Source organism: Carcharodon carcharias, chromosome 18 (assembly GCF_017639515.1).
Source record: "Carcharodon carcharias isolate sCarCar2 chromosome 18, sCarCar2.pri, whole genome shotgun sequence".
NCBI lineage: Eukaryota > Metazoa > Chordata > Chondrichthyes > Lamniformes > Lamnidae > Carcharodon > Carcharodon carcharias.
In genome coordinates, this window is record NC_054484.1 from 24,212,182 (window position 1) to 24,238,710 (window position 26,529).

At 41.6% G+C, this 26,529-nt stretch overlaps 1 protein-coding gene across 18 annotated transcripts in view; it reads left to right on the plus strand.

Moving 5' to 3' along the window:
- The window catches only part of sh3bgr (SH3 domain binding glutamate-rich protein), a 43,960-nt gene that overhangs the window by 1,466 nt on the left and 15,965 nt on the right, over positions 1-26,529 (plus strand). For 16 of the 18 annotated variants that reach the window (XM_041211706.1, XM_041211710.1, XM_041211708.1 and 13 more), the window contains exons 2-3: positions 24,119-24,304; positions 25,116-25,196. In XM_041211706.1, coding sequence (XP_041067640.1) covers positions 24,119-24,304; positions 25,116-25,196 — 267 coding nt within the window. Of the gene's footprint in view, positions 1-5,109; positions 5,216-24,103; positions 24,305-25,115; positions 25,197-26,529 lie in introns of all 18 variants that reach the window. The other 2 variants (XM_041211707.1, XM_041211722.1) reach the window with 2 other exon arrangements.

The window sequence follows — 26,529 nt, forward strand, 5'->3', positions numbered from 1 at the left end:
TATCAACCATGGTTTTCACTACTGATCACTGTTCAGGTATCCACTGTAAAAGTATGTATAAATGGTGTCGCACATGTATAATTTGTGCATTCATAGCACCACCTCCATTCTCCCATGGTATTTATATGATGAAAGCCAGAACTTAAAAAGGCAATAGGATAGTTAAATTAACTGCATTTGTCATGCTGACCAATGCTAAGAAAAGCTTCTCAATAACCTTTACAACTGATCGTATTAGAGAGCACTTTTTAGATGAAATTTATCCTGATTTCCTATTTTTAACTTGCATCTGTCCTGGAACTATGCACCTGCACACACAACTCCTTCAGCACCCCTTTGGTCATCTACAAGGAAGTGTGGCATGCCAAGTGGTATAATCCTAGAACAACTTGTATTTTATATAGTGCTGTCATTATAGTAAAACATTCCAAGGCACTTCATGGAATAGACATCAAGCAAAATTTGACTCTGTGCTGCAAAATGGGTTATTAGGACAGGGACTTGGTTAAAGAAGTAGAAGCATGTCATAGATTAGGCGGGGCAGCGGAGGGGGTGAGAGACAGGACATCCCAAAGTGCTTTACGGCCAACGAAGTACTTTTTGAAACGTAGTCACTGTTATAACACTGAAATGTGACAGTCAGTTTGTGCACAGCAAACTCTGTCAAACTAACATGTAATAATGATCATCATGTCTATCATGTCACAAGATCTGTCTTTTGTGATGTTGACTGAGGAGTGAAAACATATTGACACCTAAAGTTTGTACAACTAGTTGATTTTACAACTGTGGTACATTTCAACTTAAATCTTCACCTGAATCTTTTTTTTTTAGGAAGGATAGTGTTCTGATATTTTGCACCCCAGTTGTTAAACAATTAAAAGCTAGATGCCATCCACATGCAAAGGAAAAGATCCAGTTGCTGCTTTCTAACTAATTTTACTAAATACTAATACATATACTAATTATGTAGTATATTTGCTAACATTGTGTGGTTTTGCAAATTGCACAGCATTGCTCTAATAAGCAGAGTTCCACTTACTTCCCCCTCAAAAGGGAAACCTGCTGTTATCTCATGTATTCTTGGAACTGTGATCATTGCCTGTCTTGCTGGATGGCTATTGTAAAATGGGCCCAATGGCGTACCTCATCTGTATCTATTTTATGAAGGACTGTAGCTGAGGCCTGACTACTGCGTAGTGATTGGCCTGCTTACATGTTTAAAAGTGCATCATCTAGCATTCCTATTTATATTTTATTTTTCACCCTTGAGACCCATTTTCTCTTGGGTAAAGATAACAACCTGGGAATATTTTTAGTCAAGTTATGGTTCAAAGAGGTGGTTCTCAACCACCTGCTTAATGGTGACAAGCATTCTGCAATAATTGCAGACCTTGTTAGTGGTGCCAAATTGCAAGAATGAAGTTTGAAGAAGTATTTTTGGAGGGGAAGAGAAATACTACTAAACAATAGTCTTTTTTCCTTTGGTTGTTTGTAGTTTTCAGTGTGGTTCATTGTGGTATTTTGATATGGTACCCAGAGACACCAGGTAAAAGTTGAGTTGTTTCAAAATTCAGTTATGATGAGATTTAAGAAAATATTTCTCATATTTCCTTCAATGGGTTTGTGGTTTAAATGCATTACATTTTCTACCTGGCACTATGTCATATAGACCAGAAAGTCCCAGGCTTGATTCGCTGCTAAATTAGCTGGTTTCAGGGGCAGGAGTTTGCCTTGCTAGAATTGATCTTAATACTCTGAGCCAGGGAGCAGAAAAATGATCTGCCAGAGTTCCTACGTCTGAATCCTGTTCAGTGGCCTCTGTTGCAAAGTGCTCAAATGTATGTTCGGTGAAAGCAGGATCGGGTTTTGCTTTGCAAGTCTGCCATACTAGCTGTTGTCAGTTTTACTGCAGTCTTGGCTAATGAGAGGTGGAATCGAATTGGAACTTTGTGATCCAGAGTCAGAGAATACATAAAATAAAAACAAAATGCCAGGCCTGCTGAGTTTTTCAGGGCTGTGGTGGGATTTTTTTAAGCAAGGGCAAGAAACTTACTAGTTCCCTTTTCACTAACAATCTTAAGGCTTAGCATGGAGAGTGCGAATGGGAGTGCATGATCTGAGCCAGGGTTTCAGAGTTTTGGATCAATTGAATTTTGTAAACAATAGATACAATGAGGCTGGTTAGAAAATAAATCAGTCTTTAAGACAGATTGGGATTTTTATGACAGAGGAAGGAAGGAATGCAAATAGGAAATGTTGCTGTGGTAGAAAAAAGTTAGTTTCCAACAGACAAAGATTAGCTCAAGATTAAACTGGATGTGGACATTGTGGGCCATCCGAGCTAGCAAGAGTGAGCAGCTGAGTAAGTTGATAGGACAGATGTAAAGGGTCATGGATGCTGGCAGAAACCGGAAAGGATGACTTCGTTTTTGTCAATTGTGACTCATCCAGACCTTGATGTTAGTCAACTAGAACCAGATAGCTTTGGAGTCAATGGTGAAGGCAAGGAATTTAGCTGGGTATCATTTAACATACATATGAAACCTGATCCTATGCTTACAGATAATATTACCAAATGGCCGTGTATAGACAATAAATAGGAGGGGACAGAATGTGGAGCCATACTTACGAGCAGGTAATTGTTCACTTGAGATACACGTTTTTTCGGGATGAACTGATTTCATTGGGGAACAAAGGAATCAAGCTAGAATAGTGTGGTTTCAAGAAGGTGAGCCAGGCAATGGGTAGGAATTAGTGGTCTATTGCATGTTGATCACATTCATGTTTCTTCAGAGTCCAGCCCAGCATATGAACCCATATTTTAAGCTGTTCCAGTGCTGCACTGGAATTGGCCCTGAATTTTCTGGAGTGGGAGATCTCCTAGCATGCCCTTTTAGTCAGACTTTATTCCCTCCCCTTCAACTTGAAAACATATTTTCTGCTACATTTCCAGCATTGCAGTATTTTGTTTTTGGATTGGTGGAAGTGCGAATTAATAAGGGGCACCTGGGAGGTTAGTGAATGAGGGGACAGTTTATCTCCTTAACCAGTGTGATTTCAGGATTGAGGAAGAAACCAAGGAAATGGGGTAAATTAGAGTCAAAGCAGTTACAGAAAAAGAAATAAAGTGAGGTAAAGGTTTCATGAAGGGAGGAAAATTAAGAAAAAAATTATAAAATTTAACATTTTAAAAATCTCTAACAACAATTTGCTACTTGCTGGACTAGGGCCTCTGCAGTTTCAGTGGTTCTCTGTCTTGGTTGGAGAGCTTGGTGACAGTATAAAAACATAAAACTTATACAAACATACAAATTAGGAGCAGGAGTAGGTAGGCTATTTGGCCCCTCGAGCCTGCTCCGTCATTCAATAAGGTCATGGCTGATCTGATTGTAAACTTAACTCCACCCTGCCTACCCCCAATTAGCTTTCACCCCTTTGATTATCAAGAATCTATCTGCCTTTGCCTTAAAAATATTCAAAGTCTGCTTCCACTGCCATTTGAGGAAGAGAGTTCCAAATTCCCACTATCCGCAGAGAAAAGTTCTCCTCATCGCTGTCTTAAATGGATGATGCCTTATTTTTAAATAGTGACCCCAGTTCTAGATTCTCCCACTTCTTTCCCACATCCACCTTGTCAAGACCCCTTATGTTTCAAACAAGATGCCTTACTCTTCAAAAATCCAGCGGATGCAAGCCTAGCCTGTCCAACCTTTCCTTATAAGATAACCCACCCATTCCAGGTATTTGTCTAGTAAACCTTCCCTGACTGTTTCCAATGCATTCCTATCCTTTAAATAAAGAGACCCACACTGTACACAGTACTCCAGATGTGGTCTCACCAATGCCCTTTATAACTAAACATAATCTCTGTTGAGGACAAGCTGCTATTTTTGCAAGATTAACAGTGAAGCGGCCCCAATCATCCAGCAACTTGTGGCCGTTTAGAATTCAAGGTGCTTCTCTTTCTCTCCCCAGTTTGCTGAGTGCTTTACACGTTCATAATTTGCAAATTAAATTCGCCCTTACTTTGGCAGCAAATTCTGGCCCATTGTCTTATGCACAGGATGTAATGCCAAGGTTCTGCCTTTTGAGGTAGATGTTAAAAAGCTGTAGAGAGCAGAAGCTATTCTGGAATGATGAGATCAAATTGGCTGCATTCATTCATCCATCTGTGCCTTCATCGATTAAAGATTGACTTCTTAATGCCCTTCTAATCAGCCTCCCAACCAACTGTCATGTTTTACAAATTTCAATTTATCCAGAACTCTGCAACCTGAGTTCAGATGCGCACTCTCTCATTACCACTGTCCAAGCTAAGCTTCATTAATTTCTGGTTCCCTAACCTAATGAGTTCAATTTACTTTACAAAGCCCACCACAATCTTGGCCTCTTTCTGTTCAAGTTATTAATGTCTCGCTGTAGTTTGATTTACATGTCTCTTGTCACAAAGTGCTTGAGCCTGACTCAGTTGTATAATATTAGAAGGTTATTAGTTTCCAAATAAAAAAAGTGCACTGCCATTTGCAGCACTGCATTTATTTGCAGAGCATGGTTTAAGACATGCCTAAAGATTCAGCAGTTTGGCTTAGTTAACTAGTTCGGCATACTGCCACCCACGTGGACATTTTTTCTGCGTCTATTTAGCTAATATAGAGGAAAGCGCCCTTTCAGTCCAAAAAAGTAACTTGTCATTTAATGGTAACTCATTACGATATCAGATATTTCTGCCTGCGTTTTCATAGATGTCTGTGGAGAATCAAATGTGCAAACTTAAAACAAATGTGCCACTAATGAAGATGGACCAGTTTCGGGCCATGCATTGAAGTTTTAGGATATATTTACATTTACACAGCAGAAGTACTAATAATGTAACCTCTGCCTCATGCATGCTTTCTCTCATGTGGTCAAGCAGCACAAGTTGAGCACATAATCTAGGCAAACACGCCAGTGGCAATTTTGGAAGTGGTATCCTTTGTGTTAATTATAGTCAAATTTGTTTATTCTGGTGCTCTTAGTTTGATTTGATGACTCTGCGAAGATGACCGGGTTGTTTCTACACAATACCCGCCAAAAAAATGCACTAATTGTTTATCTCATTAAACAAAGCTATTGCTACTTTTCTCTACATAATGGTTATGGAGTTTCAGAAAATTCATCATACGTGAAACACTTGGAGATGCTTCTGAGAAATGTGAAAAGGTGCTATATAAATGTAAGTCCTCCTTGTTCAAGTGAAAAATGTTCTTGTGAATTTTGAGGTGCTTGATTTTAGCATAAAAATGAAATGCTTCTAGATGTATTATTCATAGTGGTGCTTCCCTACAGAGTGGAGATTTACAGTAAAAATGTATGCATATTGCCAGTCGAGTGCAACAAAATAGAGTCTAGCATGTCTTATGGACACTGAAAACCAACAGCCAAAGGGAAAGCAGGGGATTGATGTACTGAAGTCGCTATTGAGAGATGGGCACAAAAATATGGCAAAATAAATGCGTTAGGAGCTATTGGATGCAAAGAGTCACATTGCTATTGCAATGCATAGCAACAAAATTTCTGTACAGTAAAACTTTTCTTTTACAATCTACGTCATCGTGCACACGTGTGTGCGCACGCACACACACACACACACACACACACACACACACACACACACACACACAGTCGCTCTAGTTAAAATAGTGGAGCTGGTGATGGTCTCTCCATCACCCCCTACTCCTCAACCCCCTCCTATGGCACAACCCCTTGCCCACGCAAAAGATGCAACACCTGCCCCTTCACTTCCTCTCTCCTCACCGTCCAAGGACCCAAACACTCCTTTCAAGTGAAGCAGCATTTCACTTGCATTTCCCCCAACTTAGTCTACTGCATTCGTTGCTCCCAATGTGGTCTCCTCTACATTGGAGAGACCAAACGTAAACTGGGCGACCGCTTTGCAGAACACCTGCGGTCTGTCCGCAAGAATGACCCAAACCTCCCTGTCGCTTGCCATTTTAACACTCCACCCTGCTCTCTTGCCCACATGTCTGTCCTTGGCTTGCTGCATTGTTCCAGTGAAGCCCAACGCAAACTGGAGGAACAACACCTCATCTTCCGACTAGGGACTTTACAGCCTTCCGGACTGAATATTGAATTCAACAACTTTAGGTCGTGAGTCCCCTCCCCCATCCCCACCCCCTTTCTGTTTCCCCCTTCTCTTTTTTTTTTCCCAATAAATTATAAAGATTTTCCTTTTCCCACCTATTTCCATTATATAAAATAAAAAAAAAAACCTACTAGAGCTATACCTTGAGTGCCCTACCATCCATTCTTAATTAGCACATTCGTTTAGATAATATCACCAACTTTATCTTTAACACCTATGTGTTCTATTGTACTATTGTTGTTGACATCTTTTGATATTCTGCTTCTATCACTGCTTGTTTGTCGCTACAACCACACCAACCCCCTCCACCTCTCTGTCTCTCTATCTCTCCGCCCCCCACACACACACCTTAAACCAGCTTATATTTCAGCTCTTTCCTGGACTCGAACTCAAGTTCTGTCGAAGGGTCATGAGGACTCGAAACGTCAACTCTTTTCTTCTCCGCCGATGCTGCCGGACCTGCTGAGTTTTTCCAGGTAATTCTGTTTTTGTTTTGGATTTCCAGCATCCGCAGTTTTTTTGTTTTTATTTCAGAGAGTGCCTGTACTACACATGCTACCAGTTTGTTGGAGGAACAGGCAGACATTTCTTGAGTCTTTCTTGGCAGTTGCTGCAATCACAGCTTAAGTGCTTGGAACCATTCCATTTTCATATTTTAAACTTAATTGCTTTGGCTTTCAGCTCTGTATATACTGTTTAATGGCAGGACAATATAACTTGACATTAGTTTCCAAGTCTGATTTTGTAAGAGTGCTGAAATACTAGAAGGTTTATACTCCTGATACTTATTCACTTATCCACAGACTCAATAACTACAGGGCAGGTTCTCTTCATATGTTAAACTATTCCATGATAAATGGTGTCATCAATAGTCAAAGCTTTTACAGAAATATTAATGTTAAATATATTCAACTGATTTGTGAAAGGAGGTAGAGAGTATTAGTGGTTAATACTTGGGGAATAGTATCAGCGAAAATATTCCTTACAAATAGAAGATCAACTGCTTTGTGGATCTTTTGCAACACTCAAAACAGTCAACAATGGCAAGCATAAATAATGCATTTTTCTTCTCCTCCATACTATGTTGCTATTGTTCTCGCAATGCTTTGACTTGGACAGAGGAACTTCTTGACTGCTGCACTTCTTACCAATCTGGTAAGGAATTAGTTGTTCTCGTAAATTGCTATAATAGCAATTTAAGTGGGAGCTTTCTTCTTTCGTTGTAATGTAAACATAGTTACCATACTAAGTATGAATGATGCTGAAAGTCTACAGTGTGTTTCAGCAGTCAAAGGGAAGAGGCAGACCAACTATGTCCTCAGGGCAGAATCCTCCCAGATTTGCACAGAATGTGGCAGCAGGCGGGGAAAAAGTGGTTTTGCCTGCTGGGCACAATAGTGGGTTTTCGCACCGTATTGCCCCATTCCAGCCTCATTAATTATGCAGCCACAGGAAACACACTGTCTCACTGGCAGGCGGCCTCCAATTTGTGCATCACACAGTTGCCTTGCTGCTTCCTCACAGGGTGCAGTTCTGAACTGCAGCCACGCGTGCACACTTCTCAATGCTTGCAGCCCACAACAGCTCCGGTGAAGACATGGCCCCAAAAAAATTCAAGAAGAGTGCACCCCCCCCGACCCCGATTCAGTGACACATCCCTGGGACGCCTTCTGGATTTCTGAATGCCATTGGAATCCCATCACAATGGCCTGTACCCCTGCTCTGGCCACAGGAGGCCCATCAATCTCACCGCTCGGGCTTGGGAGGCGGTGGCAGAGGTGGTCAGTGCCCCAGCTGCACATGAGATCAGCCATCCATTGGAGAAAACGGGTGAATGATCTCATCTGTGCTGCCTGGGTAAGGCAACCATCTCATCACTCTAAACTCTCTCAGTCACAAGGCCATCACACATTCACTGGCATCTCACTGCCAGCTCAAGGGCCATCACCATTCACTCTCTCATACACACCCTCACTTTTCCATCTGGCCTCATCTCCTCTGAAGACTGTCTCCTCAGCCCTCACCATCCTGAGGCCACTTGCACAGATCAACATCTGCCCCCCTACACACACCCTGGGATACCCCCCTTCTCCCGTTCTGCCCTCACCCTACAGCCTCTTCCCTTGCCTGAGGCCACCACTTACCTTTGTCAAAAAAGCCCTCGCCCTGTAGTCGTTGAATAGCCACCCCGCCTTACAGCTCGTCTGGTAGGTAGAGACCTGCCCGTGAGCCCCCTAAAAGTGATGTGGTGCTGCCTGCGAAGCCTGGCGCTGATGACTGCCAGTGCTGCCCGAAGGCCAAATAAACCTCAAAGTCCTGAGAGTAGTGCAGCTCACCGGTTGCACGTTCGCTTATGTACAATTGTGAAACGTGCCGGAGAGGCGGTGGTGTGGTGGTATTGTCTCTGGACTGGCAATCTGGGGAGCCGGGTTTGAATCCCACCATGGCAGATGGTGGAATTTGAATTCGATAAAAATCTGGAATTAAAAGTTTAATGATGACCATGAAGCCATTGTTGATTGTTGTAAAAACCCATCTGGTTCACTAATGTCCTTTAGAGAAGGAAATCTGCTGTCTTCCATTTGTAAATAACTTATTGACAGAGTGATTAGAATGTGAAATTTCTTAACACATGGAGTGTTTTGAGACAAATAGTCGCAAAATCTTTTAAGGGGCCAGTAGACAAGTATTTGAGGGAGAAAGGGTGACATGAAGTAAGGTGGGAGGAGGCTTGTGTGGAGCATAAATAATAGCACGAACCTATTGGGATAAATGACTCATTTTTGTGCATTTAAATTCTATGTGATTGTCTTGAACCAGAGGCCATAGTTTTATGCTAAGGGGTGGTAGATTTAAATCCGAGATGAGGAGGATTTACTTTTCTCAAAGGGTCGTGAATCTGTGGAATTCATTACCTCAGACCAGTGGATGCCAGGGTGCCGAATAAATTTGAGAAGATGGACAGGTTTTTAATTAGTAACAGGTTGGAAGGTTATGGGGAAATGGTGGGAAATTGGGGTTGAGGCTGAAATGAGATCAGCCATGATATTGAATAGCGGGGCAGGCTCAAGGGGCTGAACTGCCTACTCCTGCTCCTAGTTCTTATGTCTTATCCAAATTCTCCAGCTTTACTTTGAGGGCTCCAACATGTCATTAAAGTCAAACTGTTGCAGTAACTGGTGTAAAAACAACTCTTTTCTTCAACTCTTTTCTCCTCCGCCGATGCTGCCAGCCCTGCTGAGTTTTTCCAGGTAATTCTGTTTTTGTTGCAGTAACAGGTGAAGAGTTTGAGCAATTTCCTGGATTTGAGGTATTGTTCTGCATTTTTGAGGCAAGGTGAGTACGGTACTGCTTTGTCGTGGCTGTGTTGGTATTGTTGCTGATGGGAAGAATCAGAATCAGGCTGCACTATGATTCTACCTCAATCTGCTGATGTAAGCTGAAGTGTCACGAAGGAACTCCCTGCCTATCAGCAAGAGAAGCTTAAGATATTTTAGATAATGCACAAGCCAAGGTGCCTAATATTGCCACCCACTGTACTCCTGACTCCCCTTCCTACTCCAATTTAGCACCATTCCTTTCTTCTGCTGAACTACAGATTTTTGGATGCTGGGTCTGTATGGACATGCTGGGTCTATATGGACATGATGGGTCTCGCTGTCTAGTTTGGGAAGACCAATCGCAAATCCTTATGCCACTCTGCACCTCTGGGGGGATAGGTGTTGTTAATCCAACAGCGAACATAGATGCGCATACTTGAATTGAATTGGAGAGTTGCTTGAAGAGGAAAAGTTATAGATATAGGGAGCAAGCAGAAGACTTGGATTGATATAGGGGGCTTGTGAAAGCCACCCTGACCTTGTTCTGTTAACATTTAATGGTTCCACCAGAAAGCTTCATTCTACAGTAACAATCATGAAAAGTTGCTTTGAGTATATTTTGATGAGCTGCTCCCTCATACTATTAGCTCAGTTGCCATTTTGGCACCTGATCAGCAAGCGATTACATCGTTCCAGTGTTTACATGTTACTGGGAATATCATGCAAATATTAACACACTCCAGGGAACATCGTGGCCTTAACTACCAAAAGACAATGCCAGCCATCAAAATGCAAACAATGCTATCAGGACAGATCTCTAGCTGCAATGTGTTTGTACATAGCAATAAAAGTCACATGGTAGTCAGCAAATACAGAGCAATTCAGAAATCTAATGACTTTTATGAATCCACTTGCAGATTCCTAATCCCCACAGAACCAAGTTCCGAAATGCCAGTTTGTTTCAGGTCTGTTCTGTTTCATTCTAAGCTCAAATCAGAAAACTGTGGGCTCAATTTTAACTCCAGGCAGGTAGACGCAATTTACATAACACCTTTAATAAGCTCAACACTCCAAAGAACTTTACAGCCAATCAAGTACTTTTGGATAAAAGCTAAAAACTGCGGAAGCTGGAAATCCAAATCAAAAATAAAAATACCTGGAAAAACTCAGCAGGTCTGGCAGCATCTGCGGAGAGGAACACTGTTAAAGTTTTGAGTCCGTATGACTTTTCAACAGAACTAAGTAAAAATAGAAAAGAGGTGAAATATAAGCTGCTTTAAGGGGGGTGGGGGGTGTGATAGGTAGAGCTGGATAGAGGGCCAGTGATTGGTGGAGATAGCCAAAAGATGTCATAGACAAAAGGACAAAGAGGTGTTGAAGGTGATGATATTATCTAAGGAATGTGCTAATTAAGGGTAAAAAGCAGGACAAGCAAGGTACAGATAGCCCTAGTGGGGGTGGGGTGAAGGGAAGGGATCAAAATAAGCTAAAAGGTAGCGATAAAACAATGGATGGAAATATATTTAAAAATAATGGAAATAGGTGGGAAAAGAAAAATCTATATAAATTATTGGAAAAAAAAGGGGGGATCGGAAAGGGGGTAGGGATGGAGGAGAGAGTTCATGAGCTAAAATTGTTGAACTCAATATTCAGTCTGGAAGGCTGTAAAGTGCCTAGTTGGAAGATGAGGTGCTGTTCCTCCAGTTTGCGTTGAGCTTCACTGGAACATTGCAGCAAGCCAAGGACGGACATGTGGGCATGAGAGCATGGTGGAGTATTGAAATGGCAAGCGACAGGGAGGTCTGGGTCACGCTTGTGGACAGACCGAAGGTGTTCTGCAAAGCGGTCACCCAGTCTGCGTTTGGTCTCTCCAATGTAGTGGAAACCGCATTGGGAGCAACGAATGCAGTAGACTAAATTGAGGGAAGTGCAACTGAAATGCTACTTCACCTGAAAGGAGTGTTTGGGACCTTTGACGGTGAGGAGAGGGGAAGTAAAGGGGCAGGTGTTGCATCTTCTGCGGTTGCATGGGAAGGTGCCGTGGGAGGGGGTTGAGGTGTAGGGGGTGATGGTGGAGTGGACCAGGGTGTCATGGAGGGAACGATCCCTGTGGAATGCTGCCAGATGGGTGAAGGGAAGATGTGTTTGGTGGTGGCATCATGCTGGAGTTGGCGGAAATGGTGGAGGATGATCCTTTGTATGTGGAGGCTGGTGGGGTGATAAGTGAGGACAAGGGGGACCCTATCATGGTTCTGGGAGGGAGAGGAAGGTGTGAGGGGGGATGCGAGGGAGATGGGCCGGACACGGTTGAGGGCCCTGTCAAGCACCGTGGGTGGAAAACCTCGGTTGAGGAAGAAGGAAGACATGTCAGAGGAACTGTTTTTGAAAGTGCATCATCAGAACAGATGTCAGGGTTGGATCTGAGAGAACGGAGTGCAGCAAGTTCAGAGAGAGACAGGTTAGAGTGGGTGAGAGGAGCAGAGAAATTGAGACAACTAATGTCACGCCACAGTTCTCAATGAAAAGATCAAGAGAAGGTAAGAATCCAGAGGGAGGGGTCCAGGTGGTACTTTTGGAGTTCAGTTACTACTATCATATAAAACCCGGCCAACAATTTGTGCAATTTATTGGTTTAATTAGGGACAATTACCTCTCCCATATACCTCCTTGATGGATCCCTTCAGACCAGTTTTGGCAGTGTCAGGTGTGGCAGTATTTGTCGTGATTTGTACAGATTGAGGCTTTCAAGGTATCGAACTGTTATACTTTCAAGGTCTGAAGGTATGAAACCTTTGTACTCCCTGCCTTCCAATCTACCCTTGCAGCTTTAATGTTCGCTATTGGAATACTTTGTGATCATCCTGCTGTAAAGTAAAATTACATAGGGTATACAGCTCTGAAACAGGCCATTCAGCCCAATCAGTCCAAGCCAGCATCAATGCGCCGCTCTTCCCGTCTTTCCTCACCTAATTCTATCAGCATTAACCACTATTCCATTCTCCCTTTTAAAAGCCTCCCTTTTAAATGCATCTATATTATTGGCTTCAACCACTCCTTGTGGTAGGAAGGTAAAAGCATTGATTGTGTTTTAGCTTTAATGATGCTCTCTGAATTTCAATCTGCCAGATATTGCCAGTCAGTGTTAGACCTTTTGTTGCATTTTAAGCATGGAGTTTGGAAGTTGTGCCCCAGATCACACAATGCAGAAGAGGCCCTTTGGTCCATCGAGTCTGCACCGACACGTGAGAAACACCTGACCTACCTACCTAATCCCATTTGCCAGCACTTGGCCCATAGCCTTGAATGTTATGATGTGCCAATTGCTCATCCAGGTACTTTTTAAAGGATGTGAGGCAACCTGCCTTTACCACCCTCCCAGGCAGCGCAAAAAAAGTTTCCCCTCTCATCCCCCACTAAACCTCCTGCCCCTCACCTTGAACTTGTGTCCCCTCGTGACTGACCCTTCAACTAAAGGGAACAACTGCTCCCTATCCATCCTGTCCTTGCCCCTCATGATCTTGTACACCTCGATCAGGTCGCCCCTCAGTCTTCTCTGCTCAACGAAAACAACCCAAGTCTATCCAATCTTTCTTCATAACTTAAATGTTTCATCCCAGGCAACATCCTGGTGAATCTCCTCTGCACCGCCTCCAGTGCAATTTCATCCTTCCTATAATGTGGCGACCAGAACTGCACACAGTACTCCAGCTATGGCCTCACCAAGGTTCTATACAACTCTAACATGACCTCCCTACTTTTGTAATCGATTGATAAAGGCAAGTGTCCCATTTGCCTTTTTCACCACCCCACTAACATGCCCCTCTGCCTTCACAGATCTATGGACACTCACGCCAAGGTCCCTTTGTTCCTCAGAACTTCCTAGTGTCATGCTCCTTATCAAATTACTCCTTCCAAGGTGAAGCGTGTAATGTTTTATAATGCTGAAGAGACATGTTTGGCATTTTGTGGCTCTTAAGTGGAAATCCCAATAAATGAATTAGGTGACATCTTGCACTATTCTTTATCCAGTCTTTTAGGGCTATAGCATAAATTTAAGCATGAAACAAAGTAGATGGAGGTTCAAGTAAAATATTGGTTTGTTCTTTGCAAGGCTGTGTTCTATTTTCTGGGCTTGCTATAGCCACTTCCTGAAATTGTGGCTTCCTGGCTTCCTGTCAGTTTCAAATGCCTTGTTTAATTATCATATACTAAAGTTCTTTCAGTTTACATAGCCCTTAATCCCCAAAGATGCTGTTCCCCCTGCCTCCTTTGGTGCTTAATGATCTGCGTTACTATTGGGTCTCTAGTTCAAGTACTGTATTAGAATGGTGTCTTTAACTGGAAGTAGAAACATCCCATTTATCATTTGTAAAATACGTTGATACGAAGATCAAGAAATATCTTTTATGTCACTAAAACTACTATTTTGCCTGTGTTTTTTGGTTTTAAGTAAGGTATCTGTCTCTTTCTGTAGGAAACCAACAATTTACACGTTATTAAATTCCCTGCTCTTCTTTCAATAGTCCTATTTCCATTTGAACAGGGTAGGCAAGATCTTTGTGTAATATGTCATCAGAAAGCGCCACCTTTGACAACGTAGCACTTCTCCAGTGCAGTGCGGAAGTTAGATTATGAACTCAGATTCTGATCTGGGGCTTGAAGTCACAATCGTCTGATTCAGACGTGAAAGACCACCACTGAATTGAACTGAGAGCTCCATAGTATTTTTATTAAGAGTAACTGGTTGTCCTGTCTTATTAATTAAAAAAAACTCTGATCTTAAAATGTTATTAACTCCTTCTTCTGTAAGTTTTAATTCTCAAAACATTAGTGACCATAAGATAAATGTAGTTTATTACTATGTAGCTTTGATAGTTATTTTCCTGGTTTAAAAAATGAGTTATGGATGTTAATTTGCTATGTTAATTTTTAGAACTTAGATATATAGGCTTAAAGATAGGCATAAGCAGATACATCAACTGACTTGAAGTTGAAAAGCTTTTGTGCATTTTATTTGTGAGCCCAAAGCAACGATGGGCTATCCTGCAGGTCAATATCCCTCATACTAAGTTCTTATGAATGGGCCTTGTGCACTTGCCTGTATTATGGGAATAGCTACTTTTTAGCTGTGTTTGCTAGATGGAGCTTGGTAAAGCCAAAGATTAAGTTCATCTTCTTTCATTGCAGTGGTTTTGAGAGCTGCCCTCAAGAAGTTGATACAACTATAATAGTTTTGTGTCATATAAAAATAGTATCTGCAGCTTTTGTGTGACTGGGAGAGGTAGTGTTTTTTTTAAATCCAGGCCAATGTAGAGTGAAAACTAATCAATTAATCAATTTTTATTTTATTTCATAATACAGGAAGCTAATTTGTTAAAGCTGATTTGTGTTTTGTGCAAGAAAAATACTTCTGTGAAGCAAAACGTCCAAATCTATATGGGTCTTTGGTACAGTGTAATCTCAAACTCTACCGTTGTGATAATCTTGATAGTGCAAAAGGGGCCAACAATTTAGATGTTTTAAAGCTTGTGAAATTACTTCAGTAGTACTTTGCTGATTATAATATCCTATAGATGCAATGTGTAAGTACTCAACTTGAAGTGCAGGGCAGTAGGTTAGAATGCCATTTCTCCTCATACAGTAGCTCATGTTTCACTGCCGGTGGGGGGGTTGGGGTGTCAGCAGTGGTTCACAAGAGATTCTTCTGCTGTGGGCATGTTACATTTTGACAAGGAGACGAGCTGACTTGCATTCTTGTGTTACAGATACAGCTGGTATGTTGCTCAATGCTTTTCTGAATTGTGCAGGAAATTAAAGTAGACTTCCATTTGCAGTTTTTTTATATATAGCTGTGATGTGCAAATGAACTGAATTTTCCTGGAACTTAAATAATGGGGAAAATATATGGATAGTGACAAGTTCATTAAGATTTACTGGGTGGCGAATATAGAACAATCTACCATTACCTTGTGTGGCTGTCTTTATTCCAAGAGCATGTAATTAGATTTTTTTTGCATGACCTCATTGAATCTAAAAAAAATTGCAAAGTTAAATGGCCCTGCCCACCCAGTTTAGTGCAAACTCAGTGATTGAGTCTGGAGCATTTTTATATAAAGTATATGGAAGTGGGCATATTATACAAGTTAGATCTTTATGACCGTTTTAAGAATTTGTGAGGTTGGGATGAGGATGCGAATGTCAGGATGAATTTGTAAATAGGTTAGTTTTGGTATTGATTGCATAACAAAGAATAGTTGTACGAGCATACGCATTAGGAGCACAAATAGGCTGTTCAGACCCTCAGGTCTGCTCCACCATGAGATAAGATCATGGCTGATACCCTTTGACTCCCTTGGCAATTGAGAATCTGTCTAATTCAGCCTTAAAAATATTCACTGACCCTGCCTCCACTGCTCCCTGGGGAAGAGAATGCCACAGACTTGAGAAGAAAAATTTCTATTCATATCAGTGTTAAATGGGAAACCCTCTATTTTTAAACTATGTCCCCTAGTTCTAGTCTCGCACAACCTCTCAGTATCCACCCAGTCAACTTCCCTGAGGATCTTATGTTTTTCAATAAGATCACCTCTCATTCTTCTAACATCCAACGGATACAGGCCCAACTTGTCCAAACTTTCCTCATAAGGTAACCCGTTCATCGCAGAAATCAGTCGAGTGAACCTTCTCTGAACTGCTATTGCAATTATATTCTCAAGTAAGGAGACCAAAATTGTACCTAGGTACTCCATATATGGCCTCACCAATGCCCAGTGCAACTGTAATACAACTTTTCTACTTTTATATTCCAATCCCCTTGCAATAAATGAGAACAATCCATTTGCCTTCCTAATAACTTGCTGTACCTGCATACTAACTTCTTGTGATTCATGTACCATGACACCCAGATCCCTCTGTACCTCAGAATTCTGCAATCTTTCTCCATTTAAATATTATGCTTCTCTATTCTTCCTGTTAAAATGTACAAGTCCACAATTTCCCACATGATACTCATTTGCCAATTTTTTTTTTCCATTCACTTAACTCATCTATGTCCTCATGTACAGTTCACAATTTAAAAAAAAAAAGTTCTTTCATGGGATGTGGGCATCTCTGGCTAAACCTGCATTTGTTGCCCATCCCTAATTGTTCTTGAGAAGGTGGTGGTGAGCCGCCATTTTGAACCGCTGCAGTCCATGTGGTGCAGGTACCCCCGCAATGCTGTTAGGAGGGTTCTAGGATTGTGATCCAGCGACAGTGAAGGAACGGCAATATATTTCCAAGTCAGGATGGTGTGTGGCTTGGAAGGGAACTTCCAGGTGGTGATGTTCCCATGCATCCACTGCCCTTGTTCTTCTAGGTGGTCAGATCGTAGGTTTGGAAGGTGCTGTCAAAGGAGCCTCGGTGAGTTGCTGTGGTGCATCTTGTAGATTGTACACACTTCTACCATTATGCATCAGTGGTGGAGGGAGTCAGTGGTGAAGGTAGTGAATGGAGTGCCAACCAAGCAGACTGCTTTGTCCTTACTTCCTTACCTGTCTTTGCGTCATCAGCAAATTTAGCAATCATGCATTCAGTCCCTTCATCCAAGTCATTTATATAGAACATAAGTCGTTGAGGCCATAGCACTGATTCCTGTGGCACTCCACTTGTAAAACATCTTTCCAATCTGAAAATGACCCATTCATCCTTATTCTCTGCTTCTGTTTCTCTATCCATGCTAATATGTTACCCCTTACACCTGGAGCTCTTACTTTGTGTAGTAACCTTTGATGTGGCAACTTATCAAATGCCTTTTGGAAATCTAAGTATACCACATCTACAGGTTCTCTTTTATCCATGTTGCTTGTTACAAACTCAAAGAATGCTAATAAATTGGTCACACATGATTTCTCTTTCACTAAACCATACTGACTCTGCCTGATTACATTAAGATTGTATAAGTGCCTTGCTATAACCTTCTTAATAATAGATACTAGCAATTTCCCTGTGACAGACGTTAGGTTAACTGGCCTGTAGTTTCCTGCTTTCTGTTGCCTTTCTTTCTTGAATAGAAGAGTCACATTTGCTACTTTGCAATCAGATAGGACCTTTCCAAAATCTAGGGAATTTTGAAAAAAATTACTGCCAATGCATTTACTATCTCCACTGCCATTTCTCTTAAGACCCTAGGATGAATTCCATCAGGTCCTGGGGTCTTGTCAGCCTTTAGTTCTAATAGTTTTCTCAGTACCCTTTCCCTAGTGATTGTAAATGATTTAAGTTCCTCCCTTCCTTTAACCTTTTGACTTATAAGTATTTTTGGGCTGTTATTTCTATCTTCTACCGTGAAGCCAGACACAAAAGATCTGTTCAATGCTTCTGCCATTTCCTTATTTTCCATTATTAATTCCCCAGACTCACACAGTCTTAGAGGACCAAGACTTACTTTTTTACTTTTTTAAATACTTTTAGAAACTCTTAGTATCTATTCTTATATTACTAGCTAGCTTTCCTACTCTAATATACTAATTTCCCCCTTGTTATATTTTTAGGCATGCTTTGCTGGCTTTTAAATTCTGTCCAATCTTCTGACCTACCACTAACCTTTGCAGAAGTGTATGCTTTTTATTTCAATTTGATCTTTATTCTATCTTTAACGTCCTTAGTTAGCCACAGATGGTTCATCCTTCTCCTAGAGTCTTTTCTCACTGGAACATAATTTTTGCTGAGTTAGGAAATATCTCAAATGTCTGCCACTGCATCCTTACTGACGTACCCCCTAACTTAATTCCTCTGTTCACTTTAGCCAGCCCTGTCTTGATACCCTTTTAATTGCCTTTAATTAAGCTTAAAACACTAGTCTTAGAACCAGTCTTCCTTCCTCAAACTCAATGCAAAGTTCAATCATACTGCTACCTAGAGGCTCCTGTAATATGAGGTCATTAATTAAATCCCATCTCATTGCACATTACCAAGCCTAGAACAGCCTGCTCTCTGGTTGGCTCCAGAAGGTGCTGCTCTAAGAAATTGTCCTGAAAACACTCATGAACCCATCTTCCAGGCTACCATTGCCAGTCTGATCATCCAGTCTATATGTAGATGGAAATCACCTATGCATATTGCTGTGCCTTTCTTATAAGCCCCCATTATTTCCTCCTGTATAGCGTCCTACAATCTAGTTACTGTTAGGGGGCCAATAAGCTACTCTCTCAAGTGACTTCTTACCTTTCTCTATTTATCTCTACTCAAACAGATTCTACGTCTTGATCTTTAGAGCTAAGGACATCTCTTACCATTATACTAATGTCATCCATTAACAGAGCTACTCTTATCTGTTATTCTAGAAATTCCAATTCAGTAGACTCAAGTCTCTTGAGGCTTAATCCTAAACTGTTAAACAGTTGTAGTGAGTATTGTGGATCAATTTATTGTAGTGGAATTACCAGAGAGGTTCTTGAAATAAAGAAGGAACAGTTGAAATTTTACAGTGCCTTTCACATTGGTCAGTAACTCTCCTAAGTGGATTGCTTCTGCTATCCTCAGCTGATGAATCAGCACTCCTCCATGTTGAACACCACTTGGGAGGGTAATGAGGGTAAAGAATGTACACTGGATGGGGGACATCAATATCTATCACCAAGATTGGCTCGGTAGCACAACTACTAACTGAGCTGGCCAAGCTCTAAAGGGCATAGCTGCTAGACTGGGTCTGCGGCAGGTGGTAAGGGAACCAACAAGAGGGAAAAACATACTTGATCTCATCCTCACCAATCTGCCTACCGCAGTTCTGCCTGCCTATGACAGTATCAGTAGAAGTGACCACTGCACAGCCCTTATGGAGCGGAAGTTCGGTCTTCCCATTGAGGCTGCCCTCCATCGTGTTGTATGGCACTACCACCGTGCTAAATTGGATTGATTTTGAACAGATCTAGCAACTTAAGACTGGGCACCCATCAACAGCAACAGAATTGTACTCAACCAAAATCTGTAACCTCATGGCCCAGCATATCCCCCACTCTACCATTACCAGCAAGCCAGGGGATCAACCCAGGTTCAATGAAGAGTGCAGAAGGGCATACCAGGAGCACCACCAGGCATACCTAAAAATGATGTGTCAACCTGGTGAAGCTACAGTGCAGGACTACTTGTGTGCCAAATAGCGTAAGCAGCAAGTGATGGGCAGAGCTAAGCAATCTCACAACCAACGGATCAGAACTAAGCTCTGCAGACCCACCACATCCAGTCATGAATGGTGGTGGACAGTTAAACAGCTCACTGGAGGAGCGGGCTCCATGAATATCCCCATCCTCAATGATGGAGGAGCCCAACACATTAGTACAAAAGTAAGGCTGAAGCATTTGCAACAATCATGAGCCGGAAGTACCGAGTGGACGATCCATCTCGGCCTCCTCCGGAGGTCCCCAACATCACAGATGCCAGTCTTCAGCCAATTCCATTCACTCCAAGTGATATCAAAAAATGGCTGAAGACACTGGATACTGCAAAGGCTATGGGCCTGGACACTGTTCCAGCAATAGTACTGAAGACTCATGCTCCAGAACTTGCCACGCCCATAGCCAAGCTGTTCCTACAACACTGGCATCTACCTGGCTATGTGGAAAATTGCCCAGGGATGTCCTATACACAAAAAGGACAAATCTAATCCGGCCAATTACCGCCCCATCATTCTATTCTCGATCATCAGCAAAGTGATGAAAGGGGTCGTCAACAGTGCTATCAAGCGGCAGTTGCTTAGCAATAACCTGCTCACTGACACTCAGTTTGCGTTCCACCAGCGTCACTCAGCTCCTGACCTCATTACAGCCTTAGTTCAAATATGGACAAAAGAGCTGAATGCCAGAGGTGAGGTGAGAGTGATAAAAGCAAAATACTGAGGATGCTGGAAATCTGAAACAAGAACAAAAATACCTGGAAAAACTCAGTAGATCTGACAGCATCTGTGGAGAGGAAGACAGTCAACGTTTCGAGTCCGTGTGACTCTCCATCAGAATGGAGTTCATCAGCGAGGTGAGAGTGGCTGTTCTTAATATCAAGGCAGAATTTGGCCAAGTGTGGCATCAAGGAGCCCTAGCAAAACTGGAGTCAATGGGAATCGGGGTTGTGAGAGGGGGTACTCTCTGGGGTACTCTCTGCTGGTTGGAGTCATACCTAGCACAAAGGAAGATGGTTGTGGTTGTTGGAGATCAATCATCTCAGTTCCTGGACATCACTGCAGGAGTTCCTCAGGTTTACTACCTTCAGCTGCTTCATCAATGACCTTCCTTCTATCATTAGGTCAGAAGTGGGGATGTTCGCTGATGATTGCACAATGTCCAGCATCATTTGCAACTCCTCAGATCTGAAGCAGTCCATGTCCAAATGCAGCCAGACCTGGACAATTTCCAGGCTTGGGCTGACAAGTGGCAAGTAACATTCACGTCAAACAAGTGCCAGGCAATGACCATCTCCAATGAGAGAGAATCTAACCATTGCCCCTTGACATTCAATAGCATTACCATTGCTGAATCCCCCACTATCAACATTGTGGGAACCATCATTGACTAGAAATTGAACTGGACTAGCCATATAAATACTGAGACTACAACAGGTCAGAGGCTACGAATCCTGCAGCAAGTAACTCACTTCCTGACTCCCCAAAGCCTGTCCACCATCCAGAAGGCACAAGTCAGGAGTGTGATGGAATACACTCCACTTACCTGGATGAGTGCGGCTCCCTCAATGCTCAAGAAGCTCAACAGCATTCCGGGCAAAGCAACCCACTTGATTGGAACCCCATCCACAAGCATTCACTCCCTCCACCACTGTCGCAAAGTGGCAGCAGTGTGTAACATCTGCAAGATGCACTGCAGGAACTCACCAGGGCTCCTTAGGTAGCACCTTCTAAACCTACGACTGCTACCATCTAGAAGGACAAAGGCAGCAGATGCATGGGAACACCACCACCAAGCCACTCACCATCCTGATTTGGAAATATATTGCCATTCCATGGATTGCAGCGGTTCAAGAAGGCAGCTCACCACCACCTTCTCAAGGGCAATTAGGGATGGGTATAAATGCTTGCACAACCAGCAATGTCCACATCCCATGAATGAATAAAAAAATAAGTTAATTATAAATGTGCTGAATATTGACTTGGTAAATTCAGCAGCCATTTTGCACACAGCAAGATTGCATAAGTAGCATGACTAGGTCATCAGTTTTTCTGGTGGTGCTAACTGAGAAAAGAATATGACTCGGTTATGATGAGAGCTCTCTGCTTCTCTTTGGATAGTGCCATGGGATCTTTAATGTCCCCATGTCAAGCGAAGCAGATAACTGGCCTTCAGTATCTTGTTCAAATATTGGCAACTGCAGTAAAATTGCACATGTTCACTTTTCTCTGAATTACCAGTTTATACATTGAGCCAACAATTCCTAATTCACAGATGAGAATACAATCAACTGAATCCCGCCAACACTGTAGAGAATTATAGACTTAAATTTGCTTAAATTTCTCACTTTTAGCTCCGACATAAATATTAACCAAGACTGCTGATGGCATTTTTATTCTCCATAAAGATGCAAATTGCGAAAGGCGATCCTCAAACCTGTGATGAAAATCCTAATCTTTATAAACAAAAAAATTACACATTTAGTCGTCAAATATATTTAGGACTAATAATAAATCCTCAGAATTTGCTTTCCAGAACACTAATAAAACTGGAACCTCTTGTAGTCGAAACTGAATTTGGCTTGTTCAGTTGCTGTAAACCAATGACCTTACGAGTACAAAAAGCAGGTCCACTCAAGTCTCAAAGTCTATTTTGACTCGAGCTTTTTGAGATGTGTTAATTATTGTATTAAATCTGATAACTAACAGTTTTCATAAAAGCAAGAAGTAGTCATTAAAGATTTCCTGTTTGTGCCCCTGATTGTCCCTTTCCTAAAATATACAATGGAGGTCAAAATTATTGTTGATCTGAGTTTTCTGACTTATTTATTGTTCATCTGAGCTTGCTGACTTATTTTTTTTCCCTAGTTCTTCCTTTTGGAGAATTTCTGAATGGAAATTTAAAGGTTTCCTTCAAAACCTTGTGACCATTTAGTCGTGACCATTTGTGCTAATATAAGAAACTTTAGAATTCTCTTAACTTATGGCAATTCTTTAAAGACTTGATGTTTCTTATCTGTTTTATATTTAATCATGTTCTTTGTTTTGTACACCTCCTCTTTCAAGATTTTGTAAAATGTAACTGTCATTCTCTCTTTACTACACAGTTTGCTACCATGCTAAATTTCTGGTCGTGCCTTCCTTAATCTTTAATTTACCTGTACATTCCAAAACTTTAAAATTATTTATAATTCTCACCACCTGATCAAGATGTCGCTAGCACTGTATTCTAGTTCAGGTTTTGTGAATAGGATTTATGGTCTGTGGAAAGTGTAATGCCTGTTTTGATGAGCATAATTTTTAAGTTCAATAGTGGGAGTGGAAATGAGTCTGACACTTGGGGTTTGCTGCAAAGTTGGGAGATTTATGTAGGGTACTGTTGATGGTAGGCATTCAAAAAAACAATTGCCTTTCAGACACTTTGGTGAGAGTTAACCTCCCAGTGCAAAACTGATTGGTTGGGGTCAGATAAGATGTGAAGCCCTTTTAAAATCTGAAATCCAATCCATCCAGCTTCCAATTCACTCACTTCAGTGTTTAGCAGAGATGACACTGGTGATACCTAACCTGTTACCAGATGTGGAAGCCTCACTTTAATGTGATTTGCATCCATTGAAGCACAGAAAAAAATATGGCACACAAGGAGATCACTTAGCCCATCATGTCTCTGCTAGCTGAAAATGAGCTACTCAGCCTGAACCTACTTTCCAGCTCTTGGTCCAGGTTTCCAGGTTTAACCCTAGCAGGAAACCAAGCAACTCAAGGGTGGTGAGGACACCTTTGGGGGAAAAGCTAAGTGCCCTCACAGCACTGCTGAGGGCCTGGAGAACCTGAGGTTCTCCCCCTAAACACCCCATGCCTCCTCAAAGCCCAACAAGTTTCTCTTCCTCCCTAGAATTGCTCCCGCTAGTAGCTTCAGGCTCCTTAACTGTGATTTGCCTCAGAGTACTCCCCGCCTGACTAGAAGTCAAGCTTGTTATATGGGTTGACTTCCAGGTGGAGGTCTCATACTAAAGTAAATTGCATACTGTGTGAAATCAAAATTCTGCATCATGTTAGGGAAACCTGGAAAACTGGGACCGAATCTCCACTACCATCCCCCACCTTCCTCACCCCTCCCCCCCAACCCCTACCCCGCAACACCCCTCATTAAACGTACTCATCGGTATTGGGTATTTGGCAATAGGTTATTTGGATTGCATGTAATCACCAACTATCATTGCTTCAGTTGAGAAAGTGGTTGGGTAAATTGAAATGTATATCTAGTGTCCTTTAACTGACGTCTCATTCACCATCTATATGTACAATGCATTTAACAAATCCTTAACTGTGCTATTGGAAGGAATGGCCATCCAGCAATAAACTGCTCGTGGAATTCATGTATTTACATTATAAGATTAATAAGCAAAATTATAATAGGTCTGTCACCTCTTCCTCGGCTTTATTTATTGCCTCATTTGGCTTATTTCCACGTACACAACTCAACAGTGATCCTGTTCACAGATCAAGAAGAAACAGCAGGATGTTCTGGGTTTCCTAGAAGCCAACAAAATTGACTTTAAAGAAATGGACATAGCAGCAAATGAAGATAACAGAAAGTGGATGCGGGAAAATGTTCCAGGAGAAAAGCGCCCACAAAATGGCATTCCTCTCCCTCCACAAATCTTCAACGATGAACTCTATTGTGGGGTGAGTTTGTTTTTAAACCGATATTTTCCTTCTGATAAAAGTTTTAGAGTTCATGTTCTTCCACCCCCATCTCTTATATATGATTGCATTTCTGTTAACAATTATTCCTGAGCTAGAGGATAGTTGGTCGTGAGATGGTGATGTGTGCAAGCCTATTATTTCCCATGTCACATCCCTCTGATTATTTTTAACTCCTAAGCTCCAAATGAGATTGGTGTGGTTAATTATTGTTATAATTGTAGTAGTATTATGACTTTATCATTACTGTATGCATGCCCTCTTACTTGGCTATAGCATATTTGTGATACTTTATTACCATTCATCCAATTGATGCAGGCTGCTATTGAACCTTTAGCATTGAAACCTGCTTGATTACCAGAAGCAATTTTGACACCACCCAATTTTTAGTAAAAAGCAAGGCCTTGTGTAACGGAGCCATGCCATTTCAAGCATACTTCCTGCCTCCCCTGGCAAGCCTGACATTAAAACTTACTCAAGGCAATTGCCTCTGAAACCTCTAAATTTAGGCCTACCTTGCAAAGATATAGGGACTTTGTTATTTGCTGTTATTAGGTGTCATTCATCTGGGTCCATCAAATTGGGCATTATTGTGAAGAAAAAATGTGAACAAAAGACTAAGATTTTTTTTTTAAATGAAGAATGATTTTCTGGTTTCTTCCTGAGACTTGCACATCAGATCTTATTGTAATGATCTTTTATTGACATTTCCAGTGTTATCTAAATGCCTCTTTGTTGATGCAATGCAAACATGTTCCAGATTTTTAAGTCATTGATTATCTTGACACTGTAGGACTTTGAGGCTTTCTTCAATGCCAAGGAAGATAATGGAGTTTATACATTTCTTGGCCTGGCACCACCACCTGGTTCAAAGGTATGCCCTTGCATTTCACTTGTGTACAGTTTGAGATTTTTAAAAAATCCATTGCCTATCTGATAACACCATACGCATTCATCTCTAGATAAAGTAAGTTTAAATTTTTAATGTTAGTAAAATTATAACATTTTAAATATTAAAATAATCCTTCCTGAGTGGATTGGGAAGAAAGTGGGTTAGTACATCTCCTTGCACCCCTGAGACTTGAGGTGAGAACTAAACAGACTGATGGGATGACATTTTAATCTCTGCCAGCTCCAAGGGTTCTATTGTGGATTTAGTTTGAGTATTCTGCTAAGTACTTGGTGTGTTCAAGTCTGCAGCATCTTTTTTTTTTGTATCTCTGGGTACTAACTGGTGGTCTCACCCTAAGCACAGAGCTGGCTTTTTATGTTTGCTCTCCAGATGTGGAAAATGCTAGCAAATCTAAGTTTATTGATGATCCTTAGTTTGTGGTGTTTGGCCTTTTACTAGAGTTACTGCATGATACACAGTTGCTCCTACAATTGTGGAGTAGGAATTTCTAGGATTTTGATTCAACTATGGTGAAAGGTGCAATTTGTGTACAGATTAGGTTGGTGTGGTTGCTTGGAAGGGAGCTTGGATATGTTCTTATGGTAAAGGTGGGCTTGGTAAGTTGCTGCATTGTAACTTCTAAATTGTATATTTTGTAGCCACAGTGTGCCATTGATAGAAGGAGGGGGTGAATGTTGAATCTGATGGTAGGGACACCAATCAAAATTAACTTCTCTGTTCTGGAGTGCGCTAAATTTCATGAGTGTTATTGAGGCTTTAGCCATCCAGGTGAATGATGAGTATTCCATCACACTCGTGACTTGGACCTTGTAGAATGTGGTTAAAGCTTGCAGGATCAGGAAGCAAAATAGTCAATTTCTGCCCTGCTCCTGTCGCCATTGTTGATGTGGCTGGTCAAGTACAGTTCTGGTTATCAGTTGCTCCCAATTTATTGTTAGTGTTTTCTCAGCAATGTTGATACCGTTGGCCTATTTTGGGCAAATTGTACTGAATTAAAATAACACAACCTAATGGAAACTCCCAGCCCAAAAGCTTTAAATCTATTTTTTGAGAGTTATACACTTTTACTTATAAAGGATTTCTGTGCTTTCCAACCAGTGGGAACCCTACTCCCAGGCTATAAACAAATGAAAAGTCAACCTGTGAAATGGTTGGAGCAGGGGAAATTAAAAAGGGCGAATATCAGATATTTCTCTATAAAATCGACAGTAGACACACTACAGAATGATGTACAGGTTTCTGGAATGAAATTGGCATTCCCCCTACATCAAGACTCCAGGGGCCAGAGTGCACT